At 46.4% G+C, this 26635-nt stretch overlaps 1 protein-coding gene and 1 long non-coding RNA gene across 2 annotated transcripts in view; one reads left to right on the top strand and one right to left on the bottom strand.

Moving 5' to 3' along the window:
• Gm30978 overlaps positions 1-6480 on the top strand; it is a 38266-nt gene extending 31786 nt beyond the window's left edge. Inside the window, exons 2-3 of the long non-coding RNA XR_001778535.2 lie at positions 3878-3995; positions 6441-6480. This is a non-coding gene — a long non-coding RNA (predicted gene, 30978). The remainder of the gene's footprint in view (positions 1-3877; positions 3996-6440) is intronic.
• Positions 1-23356, bottom strand: part of Gm39147 (predicted gene, 39147) — a 28306-nt gene extending 4950 nt beyond the window's left edge. Inside the window, exons 1-2 of the mRNA XM_030243898.1 lie at positions 23237-23356; positions 11654-11739 (exon numbers count right to left, since the gene is read on the bottom strand). Coding sequence (XP_030099758.1) covers positions 11654-11717 — 64 coding nt within the window. The 5' untranslated portion in view covers positions 11718-11739; positions 23237-23356. The remainder of the gene's footprint in view (positions 1-11653; positions 11740-23236) is intronic.
• Positions 23357-26635: the final 3279 nt, after the last annotated feature.

Here is a 26635-nt window from a genome sequence, read left to right as displayed (position 1 = left end):
TAGTGTCTGTGGAGTCCATCATATGGCACCAAAGCCTCTGGAACTGGACCTACAGATGGTTGTGAGTCACCATGTGTGAACTGGGAATGAAAGCCAGATCCTCTGGAAGAGCAGCCAATGCTCTTAACCACTGAGCCACCTCTCCAGCCCCCGTTCACACAGATTTTCAATTGCTGCACATTCCTTTCTTCTATGTTCTCTATGTACGAAGCTCTTCATAGAGAGAATAGTTGAATCTGGGACTATCCATGTATAAGCAATTTTTAAAAAATCTTTTTAATTTGATAATTCCCCCACTGGAGGAGCAGAGGCAAAGGAGGGAATGGGAGCTCAGCAAAATGGCCTCTCAGAAGCCAATGCTAGAGACGGTGAGCAGTCTCCAGGAAGGTGGATGGAAGGCACGTGCCCATACCTGTACAGGCAGGTATGGCTGTGGGATTCTTGACAGTTTAGTGTGATGTTCTTTCTACATCTTACCCTCTGACTGCTGATGTGAAAGCCTCCGTTTCCTCCTTCAACAGAGACAACAGTAACACATCCGTGCTGAGCTACACCCTACGTGGGGGAAAGTGGGGGACAGTGGCTCAGTCAGGCGATCTCTGCTTGTCTTGAAAGTATCTGAGCAGTTTCAGGGTGGCGGGATGTCTCTGCTCCCAGTGTGCTTGGGAGCCAGTCAATCTGTTGAGCCACCAGAGTTTACCTCTGCCAAGTTGTGTTTGCTGGCTGGCAAGACCTACCTGGCTGACGTCTGTATGGGCAGGTGAGATGGCAGGCGGCAGATGGGTAAGTTATTTTTAGCAGCACACAGAGGATGATGTAAGTGACTTCCAAGGCCACATGCCTAGATCTGTATTTACCAGACATATGCACACAGACCCTGAGCAGGACAAAAAAGACATTTCAATAGATGATGGCAGGAGAGAGGCCTCCTCCCGGTCCAGGAAACTCACAAAAACTAAGGGCTCAGGCTTAGAAAATTGATTCTTGAAGGTGTCCTCTCCCCACAAAGGGCTTTTTGGAGATTATCTTCTCTGATATGGTTTGTCCTCATCAAGTCATGGTAGGTTTTGTTGTTGTTTTTGTTTTGTTTACATTTTAAAAGATTTGTTTTATTTTTATTTATATGAGTACACTGTAGCTGTCTTCAGACAAACCAGAAGAAGGCGTCAGATCCCATTACAAATGGTTGTGAGCCACTATGTGGTTGATGGGAATTGAACTCAGGACCTCTGGAAGAGCAGTCAGTGCTCTTAACCGTTGAGCCATCTCTCCAGCCCTATTTACATCTTTAAACACAGGGTCTTGCTACATATTCCAGGCTAGCCTAGAACTTACTAATCAGCCCAGCTGACCTGGAACTTAGTGTGTGCCTGCTTCAACTTCATCTCAGGTCTTCTGCTAGAGCAACAGAAAAAGGCCGAGATATTGCCTTCCTAACTGCTCTTAGACTTGATGAGTTCTGTTTTTCTCCAACCTTTTTCTGACATCTCTAGACAATATTAATGCCCCAGGTGGCCTGCCTTGTCACCACTGCCACTGTTGTTAATACACACTATTGCAGTCATCTGTCTCTTAAATGACACCAAGACCCTGAAGCACCGGTCCTGTCTGACTCCTGAGTGTAGTCTCAAGCATACTGCATAGTACTTGGCAGGCAGTGGGTGTTCATAATGAATGCATTATATAAATTGTCAATTTTGTGACATCTTTCCTTCCTCTTGGCCCTCACAAAGTACTCTGGATTTGCATTAATTTATTTTTAAGTGACAATGAATCAAACTGCTTTTGTCTCAAGAGTTTCAGTCACCCACGAAGGCCATTAGAGGTCTGGGGAAATCAAAAAAGACAGGGATGCAAATCCCTTGGGTTAGAAGCTGTTGTCTCAGAGTTGCTTGTTATTTTGGGGTGTGTGTGTGTGTGTGTGTGTGTGTGTGTGTGTGTGACCAAATAGTATGGCAAATGCAGAAGCTGGTAAGATGTGTTGCCTAGGGCTGATTTGCACTTGACAGAAATGCTTACCCAAGATAGCTTTGTGGCTGGGCCCCACCTTCCCCAAAGGAGCTGTTTTCAAAATGTATTACAGCAGTAAAAGGTCACGGGGAAGCTGGGGTCTCCTGGAGATGGAGTGGTGATTCCACATGTCTGGTCTCCTTCCTGGACTTGGTGAACTCTAGTTGGGTTTAAAAGCCCATATTGATTCTTACACAGTATGTGTTAAATGAGTGTTCTTATATACACATTTTTTGGGTACATATATATCTTGGTGTGTACTTCCTACATATATATACACTTGTGTATGCATCATATATATATGTTATATATACTGGTGTGTGTTTCATATATACACACACACACACACACACACACACACATATATGTTGGTGTATTTCTCCTCTTCTCTGGGGACTTCATGGGGATGTTTTACTGATGTCCAAGGAGATGGAAAGGTGTCTGCTATGTTAGGCCTATATGAGCTTGTATGACAGTTCTATTTTTGTGGCACTAGAAGGCCATCCAACAGACTCATAGAGAAATGGGTGTGGTCTCTTCTATCATTTGGACCTGGTATCTGGGAGACAGGGGAAGTGATAGGACCTAGTGGAAGATCTTAAGTTATTGGAGTAAGTTGTATCTGTTCCTAGCCACACATATCCCCCTTTTCTTTTTTCCTTGATCATATAAATTTTTTTGTTGTTGTTTTTTGGGTTTTTTGTTTGTTTGTTTTTTTCAAGACAGGTTTCTCTGTCAGTTTGTTGACTAGGCTGGCCTCGAACTCAGAAATCCACCTGCCTCTGCCTCCCAAGTGCTGGGATTAAAGGCGTGCGCCACCACTGCCAGGCTGATCATCTACCTCTTAAGTGCTGGAATTACAGGCATGTGCCACCATGCTCAGTGGGAATGCGTAGGCTTTTGAAAACCTCAAAGCCTGTCCTCCAGTTACATACTTCCTCTAACAATGCCATAGCTCCTAACCCTTTTCAAACAGTTCCCCCGACTGGGAATGAAAAATTGAATTACATGAGCCCGCGGGGACCATTCTTTTTTATTTTTTTGGTTTTTCGAGACAGGGTTTCTCTGTGTAGCCCTGGCTGTCCTGGAACTCACTCTGTAGAGCAGGCTGGCCTCGAACTCAGAAATCTGCCTGCCTCTGCCTCCCAAGTGCTGGAATTAAAGGCGTGCACCACCACTGCCCTGGCTGTGGGGACCATTCTTATTCACACCATCGCACAGGGATATTGGGATCCTAGTCCCTTTTCATTTCTGGGCCACAGCCATTGAATGGGTCCCATACCCCCCAGTGACATACACGACCCGAATATGGAGGGCCTACCTGCCACAGACTGGACCGTCCAAAACAGTGAGCCAAGATAAACTTTTCATTAAGAAAGCTGACTATCTCAAGTATTTTGCTACTGAAAAGTTGAGTAACAGGTCAGGCTTCCCCAGGCCTCAAGTTTCAAACTGTGCTCCAGGGAAGCTGTGTGGAGATACAGCACTCTCAGGAATAGGGGTACACGCGCAGCAAGAAATAGACCTAAAGCCTGACTTAGGTCCTGAAGACCTCTTGATCTGGAAGCTCTGTGGGGCTCCAGCCACTTGGGGGTGGGGAATGAGAACCAGCCTGGATTTTCCTCCTTGCATCAACAAAAAGAGACGGCAGGAGCTCTGAGAACATGTTCCTTCAGAGGCTGAAATTACACACCTGTAGCAGCCGGGATGGCTATTTGCAGTAATAACTATTCTAGCATGGTTAGAAAAGCCTGGTAAATGTTGCCCTTGTTTGAAATCCCCCACCCCCACCCTTACCCCACCATCTCCCCAGTGCTGAACAGGTTGAGAGACAGAGTGACTATTTTCTGTTTGTTTGTGTCTCCAGAACCAAGCTGTCTGGACCCACCATCTGGAAGGCTTCTCCGCATTCCCAGCGACTGTACCCAGCAATCAGAAGGCACTGGATAAACATCTAGAAGACCCAGAGGGGTCATTAGCTGAGGGTAGGAAAATGTCTTTGTTTGAACCTCTGATAGTCACTAGAAATCCAAAACCAAAGGATGGCTTTGCCCTTTGTCTCTGAGGAGCTCAAATGATGCCGGGCAGGACGGAGTCCAGTCTTAAGTGGCTTACAGCTTAAATCGGTCACAATGTGCGTTGGGGAAGGGGAACTTTTAACACTGCAGCCGTCCTGGTTGTACTACAGAGATTCACTGGACTTTCACATAGAATAAAGGGCCCTGTGAGATCGATCACACTGGGGATCCCCTTGTACAGCTGAGAGTGAGAGCCGCTAGCTCAGGTGGAGGGGGGCTTTCTTCTCCTTCTCTTGCCCACGCTGGCAGCCCTGGGAGAGGTAGGACATGTTGGGTGACCCTTCCATTTCTCCAGGATGGCTCTGGTCCTTGTTTTTTTTTTTTTTTTTCTTTCAGCGAGCATCTCTCCATGCAATGTAGGTTCACACACAATCATGCCCTAGAACTTCATGCAATCCAGCCAAAGCCAGTGATCTCCTTTACATTATGGGGTAGCTTAAAGAATCAAAACTAATTTTTATTATTTTATGCTGATGCATGTTCTGGCTGCATGTATGTCTACACATCATATGCATACCTGGGACCTTCAGAAGCCAGAAGAGGGGATTGGATCCCCTGGAACTGGAGTAACAGACAGTTGTGAGCCAGCATGTAGTTGCATATAGTTGGGATTTGAACTCAGGACCTTTGGAAGAGCAGTCAGTGCTCTTACCTGTTGAGTCCTATTGCTAGCGCTCTCTCTCTTTCTCTCTCTCTCTCTCCTCCCTCCCTTCATTTCCTTTTCTTCTAGATTTATTTATTTTGTATACAGCATTCTGCCTGCATGTATGCCTGCAGGTCAGGAGAGGGCATTAGATTACAGATGGTTGTGAGCCATGTGGGTGCTGAGAATTGAACTCAGGACACCTGGAAGAGCAGCCCGTGCTCTTAACTACTGAGCAAGCTCTCTAGCCCCCGTTCCACTTTTCACACCTGGAACTTGTCTCAGCTGTCCATCTCGAAATCCAGGCAGTGAGCACCTCTGTCCCTTCATACTCCCTCCCTCAGCTCTTGCTTTGCTCTCTGTGTCCCACAAGCACTGCTTCCTTCTCTTTCCGGAACTCTGGTCTCTCTCTGTCCAGGTTTGGGTCGGTTCACCTGAAATCTGTCACCACCACAAAAGACTGCGTGTGCGTGTGCGCTGTGTATGGAGATTAGAGAACCATTTCTGGGAGTTGGTTGTCTCTTCCTACTGTGTGGGGCAGGGCCCAGGGATCGGAGGTCATCAAACTTGGGAGCAGGTTCCTGTACCCGCCAACTCTGCAAGTTTGTCTGTTTGTTTTTGACAGAGTCTTACTGTGTACTTTATGTTGGCCCAAACACATTATGTAGCCCGGGCCCAAGCTGGCTCTGAGTTTTCCATCTTCCTGTCTTCCTGGATTGTGGATGCTCACCACCACACCTGGTAGAAGCTCATTGCATTCCTAATGTGCTTCCCACATCTCCACAGGCCTTCAGGATGCATTGAATACACCTGAGCAGCTTCCTGTCCTAGCATGTCACCTGATGACTTGCTTCCTGTCCTAGCATGTCACCTGATGGCCTACTTCCCAGGTTCATATCCTTGCTTGAGCGTCCAGCCTCTGCTTCCAGTCTGCTTCACCTCACACATTCTTTTACCTCCTGGTGACTACTTGTTACCTGTTTGTCTTATCTGTCCATTTTTTCCCGTTATCTCTTTAAAATCTCTCTACATATTGCAGCACTTGGGAGAGTGGGCCCTGAGCCTTGACTGGGCAGCACAGTGGAGCTGGCTCTGGAGGCGTGGGTGTGGACAAGCTGATCCCATGGGGATGAGAACAGAGGAGCTAACCCCATCTCCATCTCTGGGGCATTGGGTGACCTAGCCTAAGCAGTGCTGGAGAGCTTGCCTTGGTGGTGAGGATAAGGGAGAGGGGGCGGGCTGGAGAGATGGCTCAGTGGTTAAGAGCACCAGCTACTCTTCAGAGGTCCTGAGTTCAAATCCCAGCAATCACATGGTGGCTCACAACCATCCATAATGAGATCCAATGCCCTCTTCTGGTGTGTCTGAAGATATATACAAAACTATATAAACTCATATACAAAATAAATAAAAAATATTTTAAAAGGGGGGGAGGGCATGTCAACCAGCTCAGCTACCACCCAGACCCAGAATCAGGGCTCGGAGTTGGCCCACCCCAAAATCTATAGTAACCAACTTCTGTATTAATCAGTATTCTCCAGAGTCCCAGAACTTATGGGTAGTCTCTATACAGTAAAGGAATTTGTTGATGACTTTACAGTCTGCAGTCCAACTCCCAACAATGGTTAGCAGCAGCTGTGAATGGAAGTCCAAGGATCTAGCAGGTGCAAGCAGAGAGAAAGTGTCAATCTTCCTTCTTCCTTATGTAGGTCTCCAGCAGAAGGTGTAGCCCAGATGAAAGGTGTGAGCCACCACGCCTTTAATCCCAGATGACCTTGAACTCAGAAGTCTCCCAATCTTAATCTTCTGGGATTCATAGCCACTGTGCCTCAAGATCTCCATGCCAAGATCCAGGTCAGAAACTTGTATCTCCCAGCCTCCAGATTAGGATCACTGGTGAGCCTTCCAATTCTGGATTGTAGTTCATTCCAGATATAGTCAAGTTGACAACCAGGAATAACCACTACAATCCACCCCTTGTCAACTTGACACAAATAATATCCCATGTCCACATGAAACAATAACAAGGTCACGGATACGCCTAACATGATAGAACTATTCCAGGAACAATCGCAAATGCATTTGTAAATTTACAATGGGGCAATGTCCCTTGGGAACATTCTTTCAGTGTTTCAACTTAAATACCAATTGATGTTAAAGAAAGTGGAAGAAAGACAAATGTATTCTTAGCAAAATAAGACAGAAGCATTCATACTGCTTTAAAATTACTTTATGTGGATGAATAAAGGAGCCAGTCCAAAGCTACAAGGTCTCAAGACACAGGTCAACAACAAGATGACCATAAGGATCCAATATTGACGGTGTCTCAGAAGCCAGAGGTCTTAAATCAGCCAGTGACTCATTGCGATGGACATTTACAAGTGAAGATGTGTGGACAGATATACCGTGGGACACACTGTGACATACTACAGCTTCCGTGATGAGATGTTTTCTGTGCTTTGTTTTTGTTTGTATATTTTTTTTATTTGGGGGGAGGTGGCAAGGGGCAGATATGCGGGAGCGGGGAGACTGAACGGGCCTGGAGTGCATGACTCGAAGCTCACAGAGAATAAATAAAAAGCTAAAATAATTTTTTTCTATGCCTATCTTTTAAAAACGTATTTTTATGATTTTTAGTCGTAGGTAGGTGGGTGCACACGAGTGGAGGTGTTCTCAGAGGTCAGAGGTGCTGAGTGCCCTAGATCTGGTGGGAGCCACCATGTGCGTGCTGGGAACCATGGTCCTCCAAAAGAGCATCGAGTACTCCTAACCACTCTTAAGCCATTACTCCAGTCCCTGTCTCTTAAATGGTCAGCCCATGGGTCCTCTCCTGGCCCCTTCCACGGCTTGTCAGGTATAGGTTCCTCGGGTCCCCTCCATGCGATATCACCCAGCGGAAGCTCGTTCAAACCGAAACACAGGTTTTGATTTCCTTGTGTGTCTTCCAACCACAGTGTGCTCATTGAGAACAGGAGCTGGGTCCGACTGGGCTTTGCATAGTTAGTCTGTACGCAGCACCTTACGAGTCGGCCTTTGTTCTCACTGTGTGAACTTACCCAATATGTCCCACCCCCTGTTGCTCACGTTTGCTGTCTCGAGAGCTGTCCTCCATCCAATGCATTTGGCATATGCAAAAACTCTTAAGAGAAAGCTTGACGCCTCTGGCGGACTCTCTCTATGGAGAGTGTGGCGCTGTCTTTCAGGGCTCTCAATTCCCTCCTTTCTGGGGCTTCCTCAGATTCTCTCTCCCACAGTCTTTCCCAGGTTTATTTTATATTTTAGCAAGAAAAAAAAAAAAAAAAACAAGTCAAGGAATTAATTTCTAATTGAAAATTTCAGGCCATAGAAGAAGCCAGAGGAAGAATTTATGAGCAAGCCAGCCTTTTATACACATGCTCTTCAAATACAACTATGCATTTGGTTTTGTTGGGGGAGAAGTGGTAAAAAAAATAATAATAACGTTACGTTTCCCTACCTTCTGAAGCAGAGATTTAAAAAAAAGAGAGAAGAGAGATCTCTCAGACATGTTTTCTCTCTTGGTTCACCTCACACATCTCCCTGTGGAGTCCAGCAGGGGAAGGTGTGTCCCAGGGTTTGCAGAAGGCAGGAATCATGGCCATTGATCTGTCCGTGGAAATCTAACAGCAAAAGGCAACAGATAAGAAGGAGACAGCCTGGTGGGAAGATGGGAGGCCCAGTTGGGTCTCACTGGAGGTGGCAGAGGCAGATCAGAAGGGTGACAACTGTCACTAGAGTAGAGGGAGCCCACCACCAACTCTGGGAATCCTGGGGCTGGGGGGGGGGTAGGGTTGCAAGATGTTCCTGCTGGTTAGGACCAAGACCCACATCCTACAGATAAACAGGCAGAGTTGAATCCACATTGTTTGGTCCTCTGGCTGACATATGATCTGCACTCTCTGGAGGCTGTGACTCTGAAGATGCAGGGTCTATAAACAGTGGCTAGTCTGGCCTTGCACAGTGACCGAGTACTTCCTGGTGGTGATAGCCACTGGAGGGTTTGATGGGAATAAGAGGGGTGGACAAAGCTGAAAATCACTAGATAGGAATCATCTTTAGACTCCTGTGATTGTTGTTTCTTGAGACAGGGTCTTTCCACATAGTTCTGGCTGTCCTGAAACTCACTCTGTAGACCAGGCTGGCCTCGAACTCACAGATCTGCCTGCCTCTGGCTCACAAGTACTGGGAATGCATGTACCACCATGCCCAGGTTTCATCTTCAGACTTCTGGCCCTTGGGCTGGCCATCAGGCTGTTTCTTTCTACCTTGTGACCCCTCCTCCAGATACATATGCAGCCCTTGGCTGACTCCATCTTTGAGGGCCTTTTGGGCCTCCTTGATTCCTGCCCTCATGGTTACCCATGAGCACTATATTTCCTTCCATCTCATTCAGAGAGAGGCACAAGGCTCAGCATCAGTTCGACTTTGTGTGGCTACAATTCACAGATGACTTCAACAACTTGAAGAGAAAGTGTATTTCAGCTCAGAATCTCAAGTGTTGCCTTCTGATGTGGTACAAAGGGAACGGCAGAGCAGAACAGTTGTGGTTGCCAGGCAGCAGAGCGCAGGATGACTTCCTTCATTACTGGGCTTTTTTCCTTGTCTGCTTTTTATTCTGTCTGGCCCCCATCCTATGGGATGGTGTTGCTCGAGATGTGTGAATAGGTGTCCCTTCTTGTTAATTCTCTTGTAGCTGCCCAGAGGTGTACTTTACCAATGTTCTAAGTGCTTCTTAAGGCTACCACACTGACAACCAGCATTAACCCTCATGAGGAGAACAGGCTGCAGCCCAGCGAGGTGGTTGTGATTACGCCAGTAATGGTAGCAGTGTGTGATTTCCTTATACATTGTTTGGTTCCCTCATTCCTTATCAGAATTATGTAAGTCCTCCTTGGTCACTTAGCATGGTGTGTGCACACCAGAGCCTCATGGGCGTGGTTTTATCAGAGAGCAGTACAGGGGAGAGGTACGTGGAATAAGGGGGGCGGGGGCAGCGGGGATGCAACTGCAGGAAAGTGTGGTGACCTCAAGGATGGGGATGCCCATCGTCCAATCGGTGTCTGTCTATGATGACCCTGATTCCCAACCTGCTTGCAGGCTTGGGTGGATAAACATTCTTGAACCAACTTCAACTGGGAGGGGGAATTTTTGAAATGGGCTGAACACAGAAATAAACGTGAGAACATTTGTTTGTGTTATGGAGACTCTCACAGAGCATCCAGGTTGATGGTGGTCGATGATCGGGTGGTCATCACTGTGCTAGTAAGAGGTAGTGGATCCTATTGGTGGGGACCACCTGCTGGCTTTGGTGTGGTCCTTTATCTATGAGCATCTGGAGCATGGTTGGATATCCCTGTTCATTGGTCTTGTCCTGTGACCCTGTCTAGTCTCAGCCTCCTCTTCACACAGGACTCTGGTATAGCCATGCAGGAACCCGTCATGCCCAAGAACTTGCCCGTATGTGAGAAAGCCTAAGAACTAACCTCTTTGTCTTTAGGTCATGAGTCCTTGTATGTGTGTGTGTTGCCCCGCCTTCCCCATGGAAAGGACCAATAAAAACGATAGGACAAGATAAGAAGCTAGGAAAATCTAAACGGAATGGAAACAGTTTAAACTAAGTCCCTACAAACTTCTTGGAGAAGACCATAGAGTCTAGATTTTTGTAAACAGCGTGGGACGTGGCATGCTGGGCTGTGTGTCGGCCTCGCTGCTGGGTTGTCCGAGCTCAGCCAGCAAGCTGCTCAGGGGAGGCAGAACACAGTCCGTGATAAGGGTCCCAGACCCTGCTTCCCCGGGTGAGAAACAGCTGAGTCTGAGGTGATGCTGTGGTTCCAGGCTCTTGTGTACCCAGCCGCTGCTGGGTACCACTAGGGGTTGGGAACTCAGGTCCACGCTTCCTCTCAGGGCCCCCATGTGTTAGGATGGAAGGGGAGGGCTGATTCCAGGATGTGGGGAGGGATCTGGTATGGTTCCTAGTGCAGAGAGTTTGGAGAGGCTGGAAGAGAGGCAGGCTCTTTGCAATACCCGCACCCCCAACCCCCGCTGCTGCCACTGCCGCTGCGGCCGCCGCCTTGATGGAAGACCATGGCCCTTGTTTGTCCAAACCGTTTTTTATTTGATGGCAAATGTGAATGCGTACACCTTACTTAGGGTGAACCAGGGATTGAATACCTTTTGTGGGAGGGAGTGCCCAGGAAGGTAAGCTCAGTGACCAACCACTCTGGGCCTATCTAGATACCTCATTAGCATGGAGAACTCCAGGTTTTTATACTACGTGACCAGTCATCACTGTCCTCTCAGTGGGGTGTCATGGTTACATGTTCCGGATCAGGTAGCTTGGCAGGGAGCTGTCGCCATGCCTACCGTTCTCAATTCTGAGATTCCCACCCCCACCCCCCACCCCCCCACCCCCCCCACCCCCCCCACCCCCCCGCCCGGGGTTTGAACCTGTTCAACCTTATCAGCTGTTCTATCTGGTGGCATGGTCCACTTGTTCCACAATGGCTGAGGGATATTGATGTGTGCCCAAATGAAGCTCTCTCTCTCTCTCTCTCTCTCCCCCCTCGCCAGTACTCTGACAGATCCAACCTCTTCACATACCACAAAGCCACTGCCACCACCACTGCATAGAGGATCCAGCCTTACCTGGAGGGCCAGGATCACGCTTGTTGGCAGGTTCAGAACCCTGCTGCCTTCACGCTCCCCCCGACGGTGCCAGATGGGCTGTGTGCACTTGCAAGCAGATGTTCAGTAAACTTGGCCATTGCCATGTTTACAGGCTTGATACTGAGGCCATGTAGCACCTTTCTGTGGAATGATCTCAGCTCTCTTCAGGGAAGGGAGTTGGTGGGCTTACAACTGGCAGGAGTGCGTCTGCGTGTGACCTTGGTAGATGAGTTCTTACCTTGGTTCCCAGCCATGTCCCTTCTAGAGTCTGCGGCTCCTGCTGCATACACAGGCTCTCCCATCTGTGCACAAATGCTCCCGATTCTGGAATAAAACCCGGTTGGCCCAGGTGCAAATGACTGCCATTTTACTATTGTAGACATCTTTTCCATTTGTCTTTGAAATTAAACTTAAAAAAAAAAGAATTATTATTGTTAAAAATGTAGAGACTGGGAAGATGGCTCTGCTGGGTCACATGTGCTTGCCATGAAACCATGAGGAGCTGAGTTTGGATTCCCAGCACATAAAAGCTGGGGACATGCCAGCAATAACCCCCAGTATTTGGGGCTGGGAAACAGGGACAGGATGATCCTTGGAGCCTGCTGGCAAAGCCAGTAGAGCCAATTATGGATCTTCAGGTCTGGTTGGAAACACTGTCTCAAAAACAGGATAGAGGGCAGGCAGGTAAAGATGCTTGCTACCAAGGCTTACAACCTGGGTTTGATCCCCAGAGCCCATGTCGTAAGGAGACTACTGACTCCTGGGAAGCTATGCTATGATCTTCAGACACAATTAAGAGTATGCCACATGTTATTCCCAGACACGTAAAATAAATAAAGGCAAAGAAAAATAAGGTGGAGAGTCACTGAGGAAGATACCTATGCTGACCTAGTCTACACTAAGTACTTGCATGTGAACTATATATATAGTGTGTGTGTGTGTGTGTGTGTGTGTGTGTGTGTGTGTGTGTGTAGCCCTGGCTGTCCTGGAACTCTCTTGGTAGACCAGGCTGGCCTCGAACTCAGAGCTTTACTTGTCTCTGCTTCCCAAGTGCTGGGTGCAATGGCATGTATCACTACACTCAGCTCAACAGTGATTCTTAATCAGATGTCTGTTATCCCTAGCCTTAGAACAGACCCATAAGAAGCAAGGCCAGTTGGATACCTGTATTTGCTGGTAATTCTTATTTAATTGGACTATCTGATATAGCAATACCCAAATCACCAAACAAAGATACAGCATCCTGGCAACTGGAGAGATGGCTCAGTCAGTAAAGTACTTTCCATCCAAGTGTGAGGGCGAGGAACTGAGTTTGATTCTCATCACCTGTGTAAAAAAAGCCAGGTGCAAAAATCAAAAGCAAAAACCAGCTGAGTGTGATAGCCTTTAAACCCAGGCAGAAGTAGGAGGATCTCCGAGTTCAAGGCTAGTCTGGTCTACAGAGTCAGTTCTAGGACAGCCAGGGCTACACAGAGAAACACTATCTTGAAAAGCAAAAACAAAACAAGGCAGGCACAGCACCATGGACCTATAATCTCAGTGCGAGGAGGCAAGCTGCTCTTGCAGACAGCTCAGATTTGTTTCCCAGAACCCATGTTACATGGCTTACAACTGCGTGTTAACTCCAGATCCAGGGCCCACTTGCTCTCTCCCCCTCCCCCTCTCCCTCTCCCTCTCCCTCCCCCTTCTCTCCCCCTCTCCCTCTTTCTCTCTCTCACACACATACACACACAAAATTAAAAATATTTTTTTAAGAAAAGTGGAGAATGATAAGGGAGATATACCTGATATTGACCTCTGCCCTCCATCCACACAGACAGACATGTATGCATGAGCAAACATAAATACACATAAACACACACACACACACATACACACACACACGAGGCCAAAGCATTCATAGGTGGACGTCTCTGTGGTTTGGTGGTGATGCACTTCTGAAAAGGAGAGCCACGGACCTCAGGAGCGAATGAATGGTAGGCTGCTTAGGCAATGGTTCAAGAGGCAGAGGATTGTGGGTTGTCAGTCTGGGGGCTGCGGTGAATGTGGCTGGGGGCAGATTCAGCTGGGACTTAGGAGGAAGTAGGTCTGAAGAAGGGCAGGAGGCTTGAGTATGGGAGAAACAGACCCTGTTGGATCCTTTGCCAGGGTCTACAACGTCATCCATAGCAAGGCCTCTCAGGTGGGGGTGGCCATCAGCCTGATGTGGAGCCTCGCCCCGTAGGTTGTCACTGTTCTCTGCAAATAGTTGTCTCAGAAGATGGGCAAGGAAAGCATTCCTCTTGGTCTTCAAAGGGCACCACACAGCTGGGACACTGAATTCTCAGGCGATGCAGTAAATTATATAATTAATCAGCCTGCAGAACTTCCCCATCACAGTGCCCACTATCATCTAAATATGTCTCTTTGCTCAATAATGGCATTCAAAAAGTAATAGGACCTTCAGGAAGACCTTTGGGGGCTGTGTGTACTAAATTACTAAAGCCAGGCTTGTCCTTTGATGGTTTTAGTTGTGAATGTGACACAATAGAGAGGCAGCTGGGAAGTGACAATGAGGGATTATCCTCCTCCAGTCAACCTGTCTGTGGGGGATTATCTTGATTATATTAGTTGATGTGAAAAGACTCAGTCCACTGTGGGTGGCACCATTCCCTAGGTTTGGGTTCTGGACTGTGTAAGACTGAGGAAAGAGTTGAGGAACAAGCATGCTTTTGTTCATCCTCTCGGCATTTAACTGTGGCTAAGTCTAGCTGTTGACGTTCTTACTGCCCTGACTTCCCTGCTATAATGGATTATAACCCATTGTGAGCTAAAACAATTCCGTTCTTCTGAATATTCTATCACAGCAACAGAAAATGAACCGAAACAAGGCCCTGAAGAGTCAGGTTCCTCTCAAGTGCCAGCCGGTGTGGTTGGCTGGTCCTGGGCCTTTTGCTCTGATTCCCCCACATTTCTCTGCTTACTAGTGCATGAAATTAAGTTCTTGGGACAGGGAACATGACTCTTGTTGAGGGTGATTGGAAAATAACAAGGAATGAGTATAGAATTTAGGTACTTGGAATTTGAATCTCAAGTGAGGGTCAAGGTTTCAGCAAGAAAAGGACACTGGCAGATCGCAGCACTCAGATCTCAGGGACTAAGCCATCCCTGGCTGTATAGGGCAGCAAGGATTACCCACTCTGGAGTGGCACTCCAGGGTCTTGGCTTTATCTTGTTTTAGTTGAGGTACTTCAGGATAGATACATAAACTCTCCACTGTGAACCTTCTCTTTTATCCTTAAGATCTCATTCTGTCTCTCAAACTCATCATCCTCCTGCCTTAGCTTCTCAGTGTTAGGATTACAGGTGTGCATCACTCTACCCGACTGTCCAGTTTTTCTTATTAGTGAAATGAACTGATTTTCCTCATAAACCTATTGTGACAAATGAAATCATGTGTGTGTGTGTGTGCACACGTGTTTTCGACTGTGTATGTATGCCTGTGTGCATGCATGTGCACACGCATGTATGCATGTCTTTTTGTGCGTGTATAGATTTCTGGAAGAGCCTGGCACTAAGAGTTACAAGACAATAGTTAGTATCTGATTACCACTGTTCACTTTTGGAGGTCTGCTTACATACTTCAGTTTCTAGCTAGAGGGCCATGGGATTTATGTTTATATTTGAGAGTCTGGAGGAATTCAGGGTTTTTCTGTGTCTTTGTTTGTTCCTTTGTTTTCAAAAGCATGTTGATTTTCCAGGAAGGAACATCATTTTTAGAACATTTCAAATTAATTCTCCTATAAAGCCATGTCCCAGTATCTTCTGAGGCACTTGCATTTCAATAAAGCAAGAAACTCTGGGTTTCAGGAATAAAATGCTAGGGAACTTTAGGCCTTCATTTCTTGTAACTTCCAAAGCTGCCAGGGTGCTGGGTTGCTAGCTAAAGAGATGAAGGTGAGGGTTCATGGTCCTGAGTTAGCCTATGGTGCTGAGGGCAGATCTGCGTGCCACAGCCTAGAGCAGCAATTCTAGGTCCTCAGACCACCATCGCCAACATCACTAGCATCATCAGGGAAGGAGTCAGATATATAAAATCTTGAGCCCAGCTCAGACCAACCAACTTAATTTAAAAACTCTTGGACTAGGGACCAGCAACAGAGGCTTAGGAAATCTTCTAGGTGACTCTGACCCTCCCTGAGGTTTGGAAACCTCCCCAGCCTATTGGATTAGCAAAGCCAAGGTTCAAATAACCGAGGTGACGACAGAGCCAGAAGCCAGGGGGAAGGAACTGGAGCCAAGTCAGAAGATGAAGATTCTAGGGAATTGCTGTCAACACCGTTGCTGTTTTCAGCCGGTCTTTATCTCCTGCAGGTGCAGCCTGTGCGTAAGGCTGGGCCAGCTTAATGGGCCAGAAGCAGAGCAGACAGGTTGGGAAGTACAGCAGATGTTTCAGGAGGTCATCCTGATCCCTTTGGAAGGACAACTCATGGTCTGTCACCTCTTCTGCCTTGCAAAGGATTAGCGTTTTGAGCCTTGCCAAGAGAGCTCGCCTGGGTTAGGAATGATAGTATGGAACCAGACTTTGCCACCGGACAGCTTCCTCCTCTCCACTGACGAAGGCAACCATCTACTTTGCTGCATTCTTGAGGCGTTCAGGGACCCATCAATGTTATGGCTGGACTTAGTGCATTCAATGTGTTAGACAGTCCTTTCTTAGATGGCCCAAAGTACACCTTATTACTGTGCATACAGTAAGTACTCATACAGAGAAGCTGAGATAAGCCGGTTTCTGCTGAATAGACATTGTGTCTTCCTATTTTCTTTCCTTGCCTTAGTTTGTCTTTCTGCCGCTGTGATAAGACACTGACCAAAAACAGCTTGAGAGAGAGAAAGGGTTTATCTCATCTCACAACTAACTACCAGGTCCCATCCTTCAGGAAGGGGAGTTAGAGCAGGGACCGAATCAGAGACCACGAGAGAATGCCTGGTTTGCTTAGCATCCTTCTTTCTAAAAATATCTATCTTTCTATCTATTTAATGTATTTGGCATTTTTGCCTGTACATGCAGCCTGATGCCCACAGAGGCCAGAAGAGGGTGCCAGACCCCCTGGAACTAGGGTTATAGACGGTTCTGAACTACCACGTGAGTGCTGGGAGTTAAACTCAGGTCCTCTGAAAGCAGAGCCAATGCTCTTAACTGATGAGCCATCCCTCCAGTCATTCAGCTGGCTTCTTTATACAACCCAGGACCACCTGGGCAGAGTGGGTACCATCCACAGTGGGCTGGACCCTCCCACATCAAACTTTAATCAAGAAAATGCCTCCAGAGATGTACCTACAGGCCAACCTGATGGAGGTATTGTCTCAATTGAGGTTTTCTCTTTTTAAATAATTTTAGTTTGTGTCAAGTTGACAGTTAACTGACATACCCCTAGTCCTCATCAGGGTTACTATTGCTGTGGTAAAACACCATGACCCAAAAAACTTGGGGAGGAAAGGATTTATTTGTCTTACATTTCATCGCCACTGTTTGTCACTAAAGGAAGAAGTTAGGACAGGAACTCAAACAGGCCAGGAACCTGAAGGCAGGAGCTGATGCAGAGGCCATGGAGGGGTGCTGCTTACTGGCTTGCTCCATGTGGTTTGGCCAGCCTGTTTTCTTACAGAACACAGGACCTCCAGCCCAGGGATGGCACCTCCCACAATGAGTGAACCCCTCTCTCCCTCCCTCCCTCCCTCCCTCCCACCAATCACTAATTAAGAAAATACCCAACAGCCAGATCTTATGGAGGCATTTTCTCAATTGAGGTTCTCTCCCTTCAGGTGACTCTAGCTCATGTTAAGCTGACATAGAACTATCCAGCACACCCCTCTAGTTCTAGTATATTTGCCAGAGTAACCCAGGGCTGTCTGCTCCTTCTTTCATTTGAAGACACTCCCCTGTTTCCCATGGTCTTGTTTCCGGGGGAACTGTAGCCTCCATTCTTGCAAGTTTCCTTACAGACATTAGTTTCTAGAGATTTAGGAACTGTAAGTAACATGACCCAAAGAGCTAAGGTACCAGGGAAAAGCCTAGGATGGGCTGGGCATTTGTGTCTCAGGCTGGACAACCTGAGTCCAATCCCTGGAACCCACAAACAGCCAGAATTGGTAGCTTGTGACTATAATGCCAGCACTCTTAAAGATGGGGCTTGAAGATGGCAGAACTTCTGGTAGCTTAGGCACCATCTGGCTTGGAGTGTGCAGAGCTACAAAACCAGCAGGAGAGACCCTTCCTCAAGAACGGTAATGGAGAATACTGACTACCTCTGAAAGTTGTCAGGGGACTCTCTACAGTGTGCCTGACAGACACACAGACAGACACAGACACACGGAGACACTTGCACAGTCACACACATAGACACACAGACAGACAGACAGACCCTTGCTCTAAGAATCACTCCCAAGTTCGGGTGCAGCAATCTTGTACTTTACAATTGGTGTTTTGGACCTAGCTATAGGGCTTTGCCTAATCCCGATTAAATTTAATCTTATTTATGCTAATTAGCTGAAACCATTTGAGCCTTGTTTCTGGAATGTGTTCTCTGTCCCTTTTAGCTCTGTGTCAGGCATCAAGTTTGTAACCTCCCTTTGAGCTCTATGTCTAAACGCTTGACAAAAATGTTGGCCAGTAGCTCATTAGAGCTGTCTTTCAGACTGAACCCTACATTAGTCCTCACAGCTGGCCCTGGGCTGCCCAGCTACCTGTTTGCTCTTTTTGGAGGGTAATAGCTATTTCATTCAGCATGATATCTTGTTCCAGCACCCTATTTGTCTGGATGGCTTTCCAAGGAAATAGTTGGCTTTCTTTTTACCAGCACAGCAAAATGCCTGAGATACCCAATTTATGAAGAGAAAAGATTCAGACTCAGTTTTGAAGGTTCCAGGCAATGATCGGCCCAGCCCCACAACTTTGGGCTCCCGAGGAAGCAATTATCATGATAGGCACACATGGCAGAATAGAACTACATACAGCAGCAGCCAATGAAGCAAAAGGTGACTCGGTTGGGGCTGGAGTCCCATAAGTCTGCTCTAGAGAATATGCTCAATTGATTTAAAGACTTTCCATTAGGCCCCACCTCTTAAAAATTTCGACATCTCCAAACAAATACCATCCCAGAGTCCAAGTCTTTAACACATGAATGTTTAGAGACAGATATAGACTATAGCAGAAGACTTCCTGTTTAGGGTAACATTGGAACATAGTATTTTATAATCTAGGCCCCCTCCTCCTCCAACCACGGTGTGTGATTGGACCTGATTCAAAAGTTCCCAGCTCCTGTCTTCCCACGGCTTATGGGAGTCTTAGGATGAAAAGCCCCTTCTTCAGGATGAGATGGTCCAATCAGGTACCTATTTCAAGGGTTTGACTGACAGGAGGGCATTACTGAGAAGCCATGAACACTAATGTCTTACAAAGGGTCTGAATAATAAACAGACTAGGAGAGCCAGTATCTATGGACAGCACCAGATTAATTTGTCGATGCTATGAAGTGTAATCTGAGCAGGCTTTTGTTTTGTTTTGATTTTTGTTTGTTTGTTTGTTTTTGGCTATAAACCACCAAGGAATTCTAGATACATTAAATACTACTTTACACACACACACACACACACATACACACACACACACACACACACATACACACACACACACACACACACACAAGCACATAAGCTTACAAAACTGTAACTAAGTAAATCCCCAGGGACAAAACTGAAGGATGAGCTGAAAACCTAGTTAAACACACACAGACAAGATTGAGACTGTCCTGGAAGTGATGCAGCTTGTGATCGTGATGACCACAGGGGTCTCCACTTCTGTGATGACATCACCTTGGTACAGGGGTTGGAAGGCAAGTTCTTCTATGAAGCTCAGATCATTTCTGAACTACATATTCAGTTATTTAATAGCCACAGGAGCAGAAGAAATCAGCAAAGAAACCTGTTCCTTTTGACTTGGTTCTTGGTGTGAAAAATAGCTCTATGTTGACCAAGTTTGGTTTAAATTTATATCATCCATGTGGCCGAAGAATCCCTAAGACTAAGATATTAACACTGAACTGGAGAAAGGCTGATATCCTGAGACTAGGGAGACTAATGGAAACACAGAAGCCCCTAGGAAGGCCAGACCTGGACCCCAGCTTAAAGGATGGAGTTCACTCAACATGGGCTCAAACTTAGCAAATCACCTGGAAACAATCTTTCATAAATATGTGCTAGAGAATGTGATTGAACCCCCCAAAGGGAGATTCTTAAATACTGAGGTAGGTGTATTTCTGCATTCAAGGCCATCCTGGTCTACAGGAAAGCCAGGGCTACACAGAGAACCCCTGTCTCAAAAAACCAATATATATATATATATATATATATATATATATATATATATATATATATATATATATATGTCAAAAGTCTAAATACCTAGGTGTAATTTTAAAAGGTAATTAAAAAAAGAAAATGGTGGAAAACTACAGCCATGTGTAAAAATATAAGCATGGAAATTAAAATATTATAGTTTCATGGAAACAATCTATATAAAAATCAGATAATAAGCTGAAAGGTGAAGCTAAAAATATCCAGAATTCATTGAAATAATGAAAGAATAAGAAGATATATAAAGTATTTTTAAAATGTTTAAAGACCCTGGGGATAGACTAAAAAGGCTTAATATATATACAATAGAAGTTCCATGAAGAAAAATGGAAAGATTGTGGAAGGCTAATATTTAAAGGGAGAGATAAAGGCTGATGATTTTCAAGACTTAAGGTGACACACAGGCACAGTAGATTAAGTTAAACTTATAACCATATAATTATAATATGTTGTAGTAAAATGCAGAACCTGAAGTACAGAGGAAGTCTCCAAGGCAATTGGAGCAGTCTACAAGGGACAATAGACTATTTGGGGACCTCTTAGCCTGACTGACAATTACATAGTAAAAAGTTTAGAATGCTGATTAAAATATTTTTATACCCCCCAAAAAAAGCCCAACCCCAAACCAAAGAAACAAAAACAAAAACAACACCCTAAAACAAACAAACCAACAAACCAACCCCCCAAAACAGGGCTGAGGTGGCATATGGCTTTAATCCCAGCATTCAAGAGGCAGAGGCAGGCAGATCTCTTAAGTTCCAGGACAGCCAGGTCTACAGAGTGAGTTCCAGGACAGCTAGGGTTACACAGAGATACACTGTCTCAAAAAAAAAAAAAAAAAAAAAAATTATACCCAGCTAAACTGTCACTCAAATGTGAGGACAATATCTGAATACCCTCAGGACAAAGGTTGAGAGACACTAATCCTAACCATAGTACTAGGGGTAGGGCAAGTGTTTCACTGGAGGCTGACTGAGAGTTTAAAGAGTCATCCTTTAGAGTTTACTCTCTCTATTTTGTGCTTGTTATTCACATTGAGAGCCCTCACCTTTCTGCTCCAGTTGCAACACCTTCATCCCACCACCAAGGACTCTCACCCTCCAGAACTGTAAGCCCAAATAAATCTTTTCTTCTCTAAGTTACATTGGTCCTGGTGTTTTTGGTTTTTTGAAACAGGGTTTCTCTGTATAGCCCTGGCTGTCCTGGAACTCACTCTGTAGACTAGGCTGGCCTCAAACTCAGAAATCCACCTGCCTCTGCCTCCCAAGTGATGGGATTACAGGCATGTGCCACCACTGCCTGACCTGGTCCTGGTGTTTTATCATAGCAATAGAAAATTAGCTAGTATAGCTCCCAGTGTGGCCCTGTGTGGTAATATATAAATCTCCTCTAGGAAATTGTAGATGATGGACTACCTTTTAAATGGTGATTGTCCCCTGATCCATATGTCTCCCCATGTCTGACTAAAATAATCTCAGGCTTGGTAGCCTAGGCCTGTAACCCCAATGTCTTGAGAGGCTTAGGCAGGAAGATGGAGACTTTAAGACTAGCCTGGGCTACTGAGTGTGATGCTATCTCAGGACAAAAGCTAAAAAGTGCTGAGGATGTAGTTCAGTGGTGGTAGGCTTGCTGAGTGCAAGAGAAGTCCTGAGTTCAATTCTCAATACTGGCCAAAACAAATATCTCAGGTACATGTTAGATATGGCCCTATCCTATCCATTTCACATTTCAAATTGTGCCTATCTCTGCTTTACACACACTGGGGTCTCAATACATTCTTGGTGTATAATAATGGAATTATTTGATTCTGTTCCAACAAATTTCCCTGATGCTATTGTTGAATATCAGTCAAGTGAAAACTTCTACGCTCTCTTCCTAGCTATTTCCATGGTGCACTTCTTTCAGAATGCATCCTATACTCCTTACTAGTAGAACAAAGAGTGGTTCTCAACCTTCCTAATGCTGTGATCCTTCAGTACAGTTCCTCATGTTGTGGTGACCCCCAGCCATAAAACCATTTTTGTTGCTACTTCATAACTGTAATTTTGTTACTGTTATGGATCACAGTGTAAATAGCTGTTTTTTTCCAATAGTCTTAGGTGATTGATCTGTGAGCAAGAATTGTTTGACCTCCTGTGCTCCAGTGCCACAGTAAGCTCAGAAGTCAAGCCTAGAGAGAATTCTGCTCCTGGTCTGTGTCACTCTGAAGAGCTTGGTCCAGGGAAATGCTTGCTTGAGATGGCTCTGAATAGCCTGACAGCATTTCCCTTAGCTTTGCCTCCTTGGAGAAATCTCATTGATTTTTGACACTTGCAATCCGAAGGGCGGGGTATTGATCTTCTGCGGATGGATGCTGACAAAGAGTCCCTAGTACTGCTGCCAATGTCATTCATCGTCTGGCTTTGGAGTGACGTGGGCTAGGACCTGTTCTCACAGGAGCATGTCACGGATGCTGGAATCGGCTGTTGGAGCTGAGCTCCGGAGCACATGATGATGGGAACTGTCTGCTCCGGGGCAGTGGCAGGTGTGTGAGACATTTACAAATCAGGTTTAGAGAAACTCACTGTGACTGTAGAAGGAGGAGGCTTAGGATTGTGATCTTGACATAGTGTGAGGCTTTCCTCCTCAGGGCAGCCTTTATTTACACAGCACAGCCTCTCTGTGCTGCTGGTTAGCTTATCCCTGAATGATTCCCCACAAAGGGCCCGAGCCTTCCTATTGGCTTTAAGTCACTTGTACGGTCTCATCCCCACACAGAAGACTCAGTTCTCACATTTTTGTTGTTGTTATTGGTGGTGGTGGTTGTTGTTTTGAGACAGGTTTCTCTGTGTTAGACCTGGTTGTCCTGGAACTCACATAGAGTAGGCTAGCCTCAAACTCAGAGAACTGCCTTCCTCTGTCTCTGTCTCTGTCTCTGTCTCTGTCCCTGTCCCTGTCCCTGTCCCTGTCCCTGTCCCTGTCTCTGTCTCTGTCCCTGCCGCCCCTGCCGCCCCTGCCGCCCCTGCCCCTGCCCCTGCCTCCCAAGTGCTAGGATAAAGGTATGAGCTACCACACTGTCCAGCATCAGTTCTAGTCACATTTGAAAACTTCAACCCTAAAGTGAGAAGCTTGCTTTCTTGCACCCGTGAGAGCTGTGACTTACAGCTTTACAGAGCAACCCCTAGCCACCCTCTGTCAACAGTAATTAACAACCTGTGAGTTGTAACCCCTTTTGGGGTAGCATGTCAGATCCCCTGCCTATCGGATATTTACATTAGGATTCACAACAGTGGCAAAATTGCAGTTAGGAAGTACAACAAGAGAATTTCTGTGGTTGGGGGGAGTCACTACAAACACGAGGAACTAACTGTAGTAAAGGGTTGCAGCGTTAGGAAGGTTGAGAAGGAGCTAGAGGGCAGGAAGGAGATGAACAGGTGGATATCCTCACCCGACCAGTCTCAGTATGGGAGAGGTTCCCAAGCTTCTTGGAAAGAGTCCTCGAGCCTTGCCTTGGCTCCCTCCAGGTGTGGTTGCCTGTCTGTTTGCATGCGCCTGCTTGCCTGCTATGGCTTTGATATGGTGTGTTGCCCACATGGGTGTGTGCTGGGAGTTTGGTCCCTAGTGTCACAGTGCTGAGCTCCTAGTGTCACAGTGCTGAGCTGATGACACCTTTGAGGCGGAGCTGAGTAGAGGCTGATCGGGTTGTTTTGCTTCAGCTTCATAAATGCTTTGAATCTTCAAGACTGGGTTATTAACCAAGGCCACCCCATGCCTTAACTCTTCTGCATATAGCCAGTTCCCTCCCTGTTTCTTCACCATACTGTGATGTATCCAGGAAGCCAGGGTCCTGGTATCAAGCTATTTGGATCATTCAATGATCAGAGTCATAAGACAGTCCTCTGTTAAGTCTGTTGTCACCTAGCCTTAGGTATTTATAATAACAATGCAAACAAACTAGAACTCTTCTATTGGTTGGGACATCTGACTAAGGTTGACTCAAAGCCCTGGGCTCCTTTCTGTCTGCTAATCACATATTTCTTCACACACAACCATAGGGTGCTTTGGGGTCGTCCTGGTGGCCTTGAGAACCATAGACAACTGGGATGAAGCCATTCCTACCCCCTTTAAGGCAAGATGAAACTGACTACTCCAGTAAGCCTTGCACTTCTAGGAATCCCTAATCTAGCAACAGGGAGGAGTATCTATTATGGGATAAATTTATGCCACCCTTATATATTTATCTCCACTTCTAGCATCTTAGAATGTGGCCTTACAGCATAGATGTTTAGTTTAGATGAATGACAGTCTTATCATAAGAAGAGAAGAAACACAGACAGACAAAAAGACAGACAAAATAGCTGTGTGGTGATGGGTAGATATTAGAGCATAGTTCTGCAGACAAAGGAACCCCAAAGATGTCTGGCAAGTAAGGAGAAGCTGGGCAGAGGTATGGAATGACTCTCACACTGGGTTCCAGAGGGAGTACCTCCATCTCCAGATGGTGAGACAATGCATTTCTGGTGCTTGAAGTCATTTGGCCCGTGGTACCTTATAGCTGAAGCACAAGGGATCTAGCTCCAGGGTGTCTCCATAAAGGAACACGTGCCAAGCAGCCCCTGCTTGGCCTCAAAAGTCTAGGGGGATTGTATGTCTTGCATCATGCGTCTTGGCTTGCAAGTACTATCTGGAGAATATCTTCCCCCACCCCCCTGCTAGGCTCTAGTGGGTTCCACAGTTCCATCACTATTGGGGAAGGGAGGTCGGTGTTTTTCTTTTTCAGGCATTTTAAAGCTGTACTGTGGCTTCCTGGGAGAGCCTCACCCCTACTCCTTTTGGGACAGGGAGAACTCTCACTGTGAAGCCAGTATTCTTAAATCTAGTGACCTTATCTCCTTGCCTCCCTCTCAAGCTGTGAGTATCTGTGTGTGGCAGTGACAAGCCAGCCCTGGCCCATCTTGTCCTGTGTGACTTAGTGATTCTCAGCATGGAGCATGTGAGATTTTTAGTGTGGTTTGTCTTTCTTGTCCCACCTGGAGTCCTGATGACAATTTGGGGTAACAAGAGGGTTCCCCTTTCAATATCTGGTCCCCTCTTTAGAGTGAACCTTCTGCTTCGCCAACGTCTCCCAAGTGGACTCTCATGGGAAGCGACTGCTTTGGATGTCAAAGGTGAGAGAGCAGAGGGCAATTCTGGCTCCCCTTTGAGAAATGTGGGTTCCCAGGATCCTCAGCAGTTCACCTGGTGAGGCTAGGTCCTGGGCAACCCTGAGGAGGCAGGAGACTGCGGCTCGAAGATAATTGTGTAGACTCAGAGAATCAGCCTCAAGCCTTGTCTGGTTCCAGAAAAGTGAATGACTTCCAGACAGAATCATAGTCTCCTATCTGTTAGGATTTGAGTTCATCCACTCCTACCCCTTTTAAAGAAAAACTTTCCTATATCCTAGGCTGTCCTTGAACTCATGGTGTAACTGAGGATGGCTTGAACATCTGACCCTCTTGTCTCTCTGCTTGCCAAGTGATGCGATTACAGGTGTGCACTATCATTGCTGGGTTATGAGGTGCGATGGGTTGCACCCCAGATTTTGTGTGCACTAGGTGAACACTCTATCAACTGAACTACATCCTCTGTCTGGATCAGGTTCTCTCTGTGTAACATCCCTGGCTGTCCTAGAACTCACTTTGTAGCTAGGCTGGTCTCAAACTCACAAGTGCTGGGATTAAAAGTGTGTGCACCATCATACCTAACCCCTCTGTTTGGACCTTAATTGCCTTCACAAACTCATGTGTTGGCTTGTGTCTGGTGGTGCTTTTGGAAGGTGATAGAGAGCACTGAGGTCTAGTTAGAGGAAACAGGGCACTGGGGACAAATTCTTAAAAGGGATATTGAGACCCCAGCTTCTGCAATGATCACCTGCCTCTCCACAGGACCAAACACTACCCTGCCAAAGGCTCATGGGGGCGGCTCAGCAAGTAAAGGCATTTGCTACCTAGCCTGACAAACTAAGTTTTATCCTCAGGACCGATCTGATAGGAAGAAAGGACCGACTCTCACAATTTGTACAAACTGTCTTCTGATCTCTGATCACATGTGTGCTCACAGGAATAAATGTAAAAAAAAATTCTTTTTAATCTCAGAGTTAATGACTGTGGATACAAGTTGATCTCTCACAGATATTTTGTGGCAGTGATGCAAAGATGAGTAACACTCCCTACGCATGTGTGCGCGAGCGCACACACACACACACACACACACACCCACACACACACACACCCCACATCATCCCCGCTCTCTCCACCACCATCCAGTCCCTGTCTCTAATAGCTGACTGGGCCTCAGGTAGGCTTTCTTATCCAGGTCATCTTCAAGACTACTGAGACAGCTTCCCGTGGTATTAGAGTTGGCTGTTGTTTGTGTGCTGGGAGCTGAGGTGGCTTTGCCCGTGGAACTGCTTCCCATTTTGTATCTGGAAGCTCGTCATGAAAAGTAGCTGATGGAGATGTGCTTTTCTTGGCTTTATCATTTGATATCTTAGAGAGCATTGAGTTGCAGGTACTTGTGGTATTTTGAGCAAGAATCACCCTTTCTCCCTACTAAGGGGTCTCCAGGACGGTGCTTCTTGCCTGGTCCTCAGATCCCTGACTGGGCAGGCTTGCTTTTCTCTTTTGGGACTAGCTTCCCAACAGAAGCTTCAGGCTACTTCAAGGGCTACCACGAGGCCTGCAGTGGAATGCCCCGGGTCACGCATCCTTGGACCAATTTTGGTCCAATTAAAAGCTGGCCCCAGGCAAAGGGCAGCTAAGCATGGTGGCCTGAGCAGATTCGGCAAGTGTAGCTACTTAGCTTAACA

This window comes from Mus musculus, chromosome 8 (assembly GCF_000001635.26).
Source record: "Mus musculus strain C57BL/6J chromosome 8, GRCm38.p6 C57BL/6J".
NCBI lineage: Eukaryota > Metazoa > Chordata > Mammalia > Rodentia > Muridae > Mus > Mus musculus.
The sequence above is the reverse complement of the archived record's forward strand: the minus strand, read 5'-3'. Positions and strand labels throughout refer to the sequence as shown.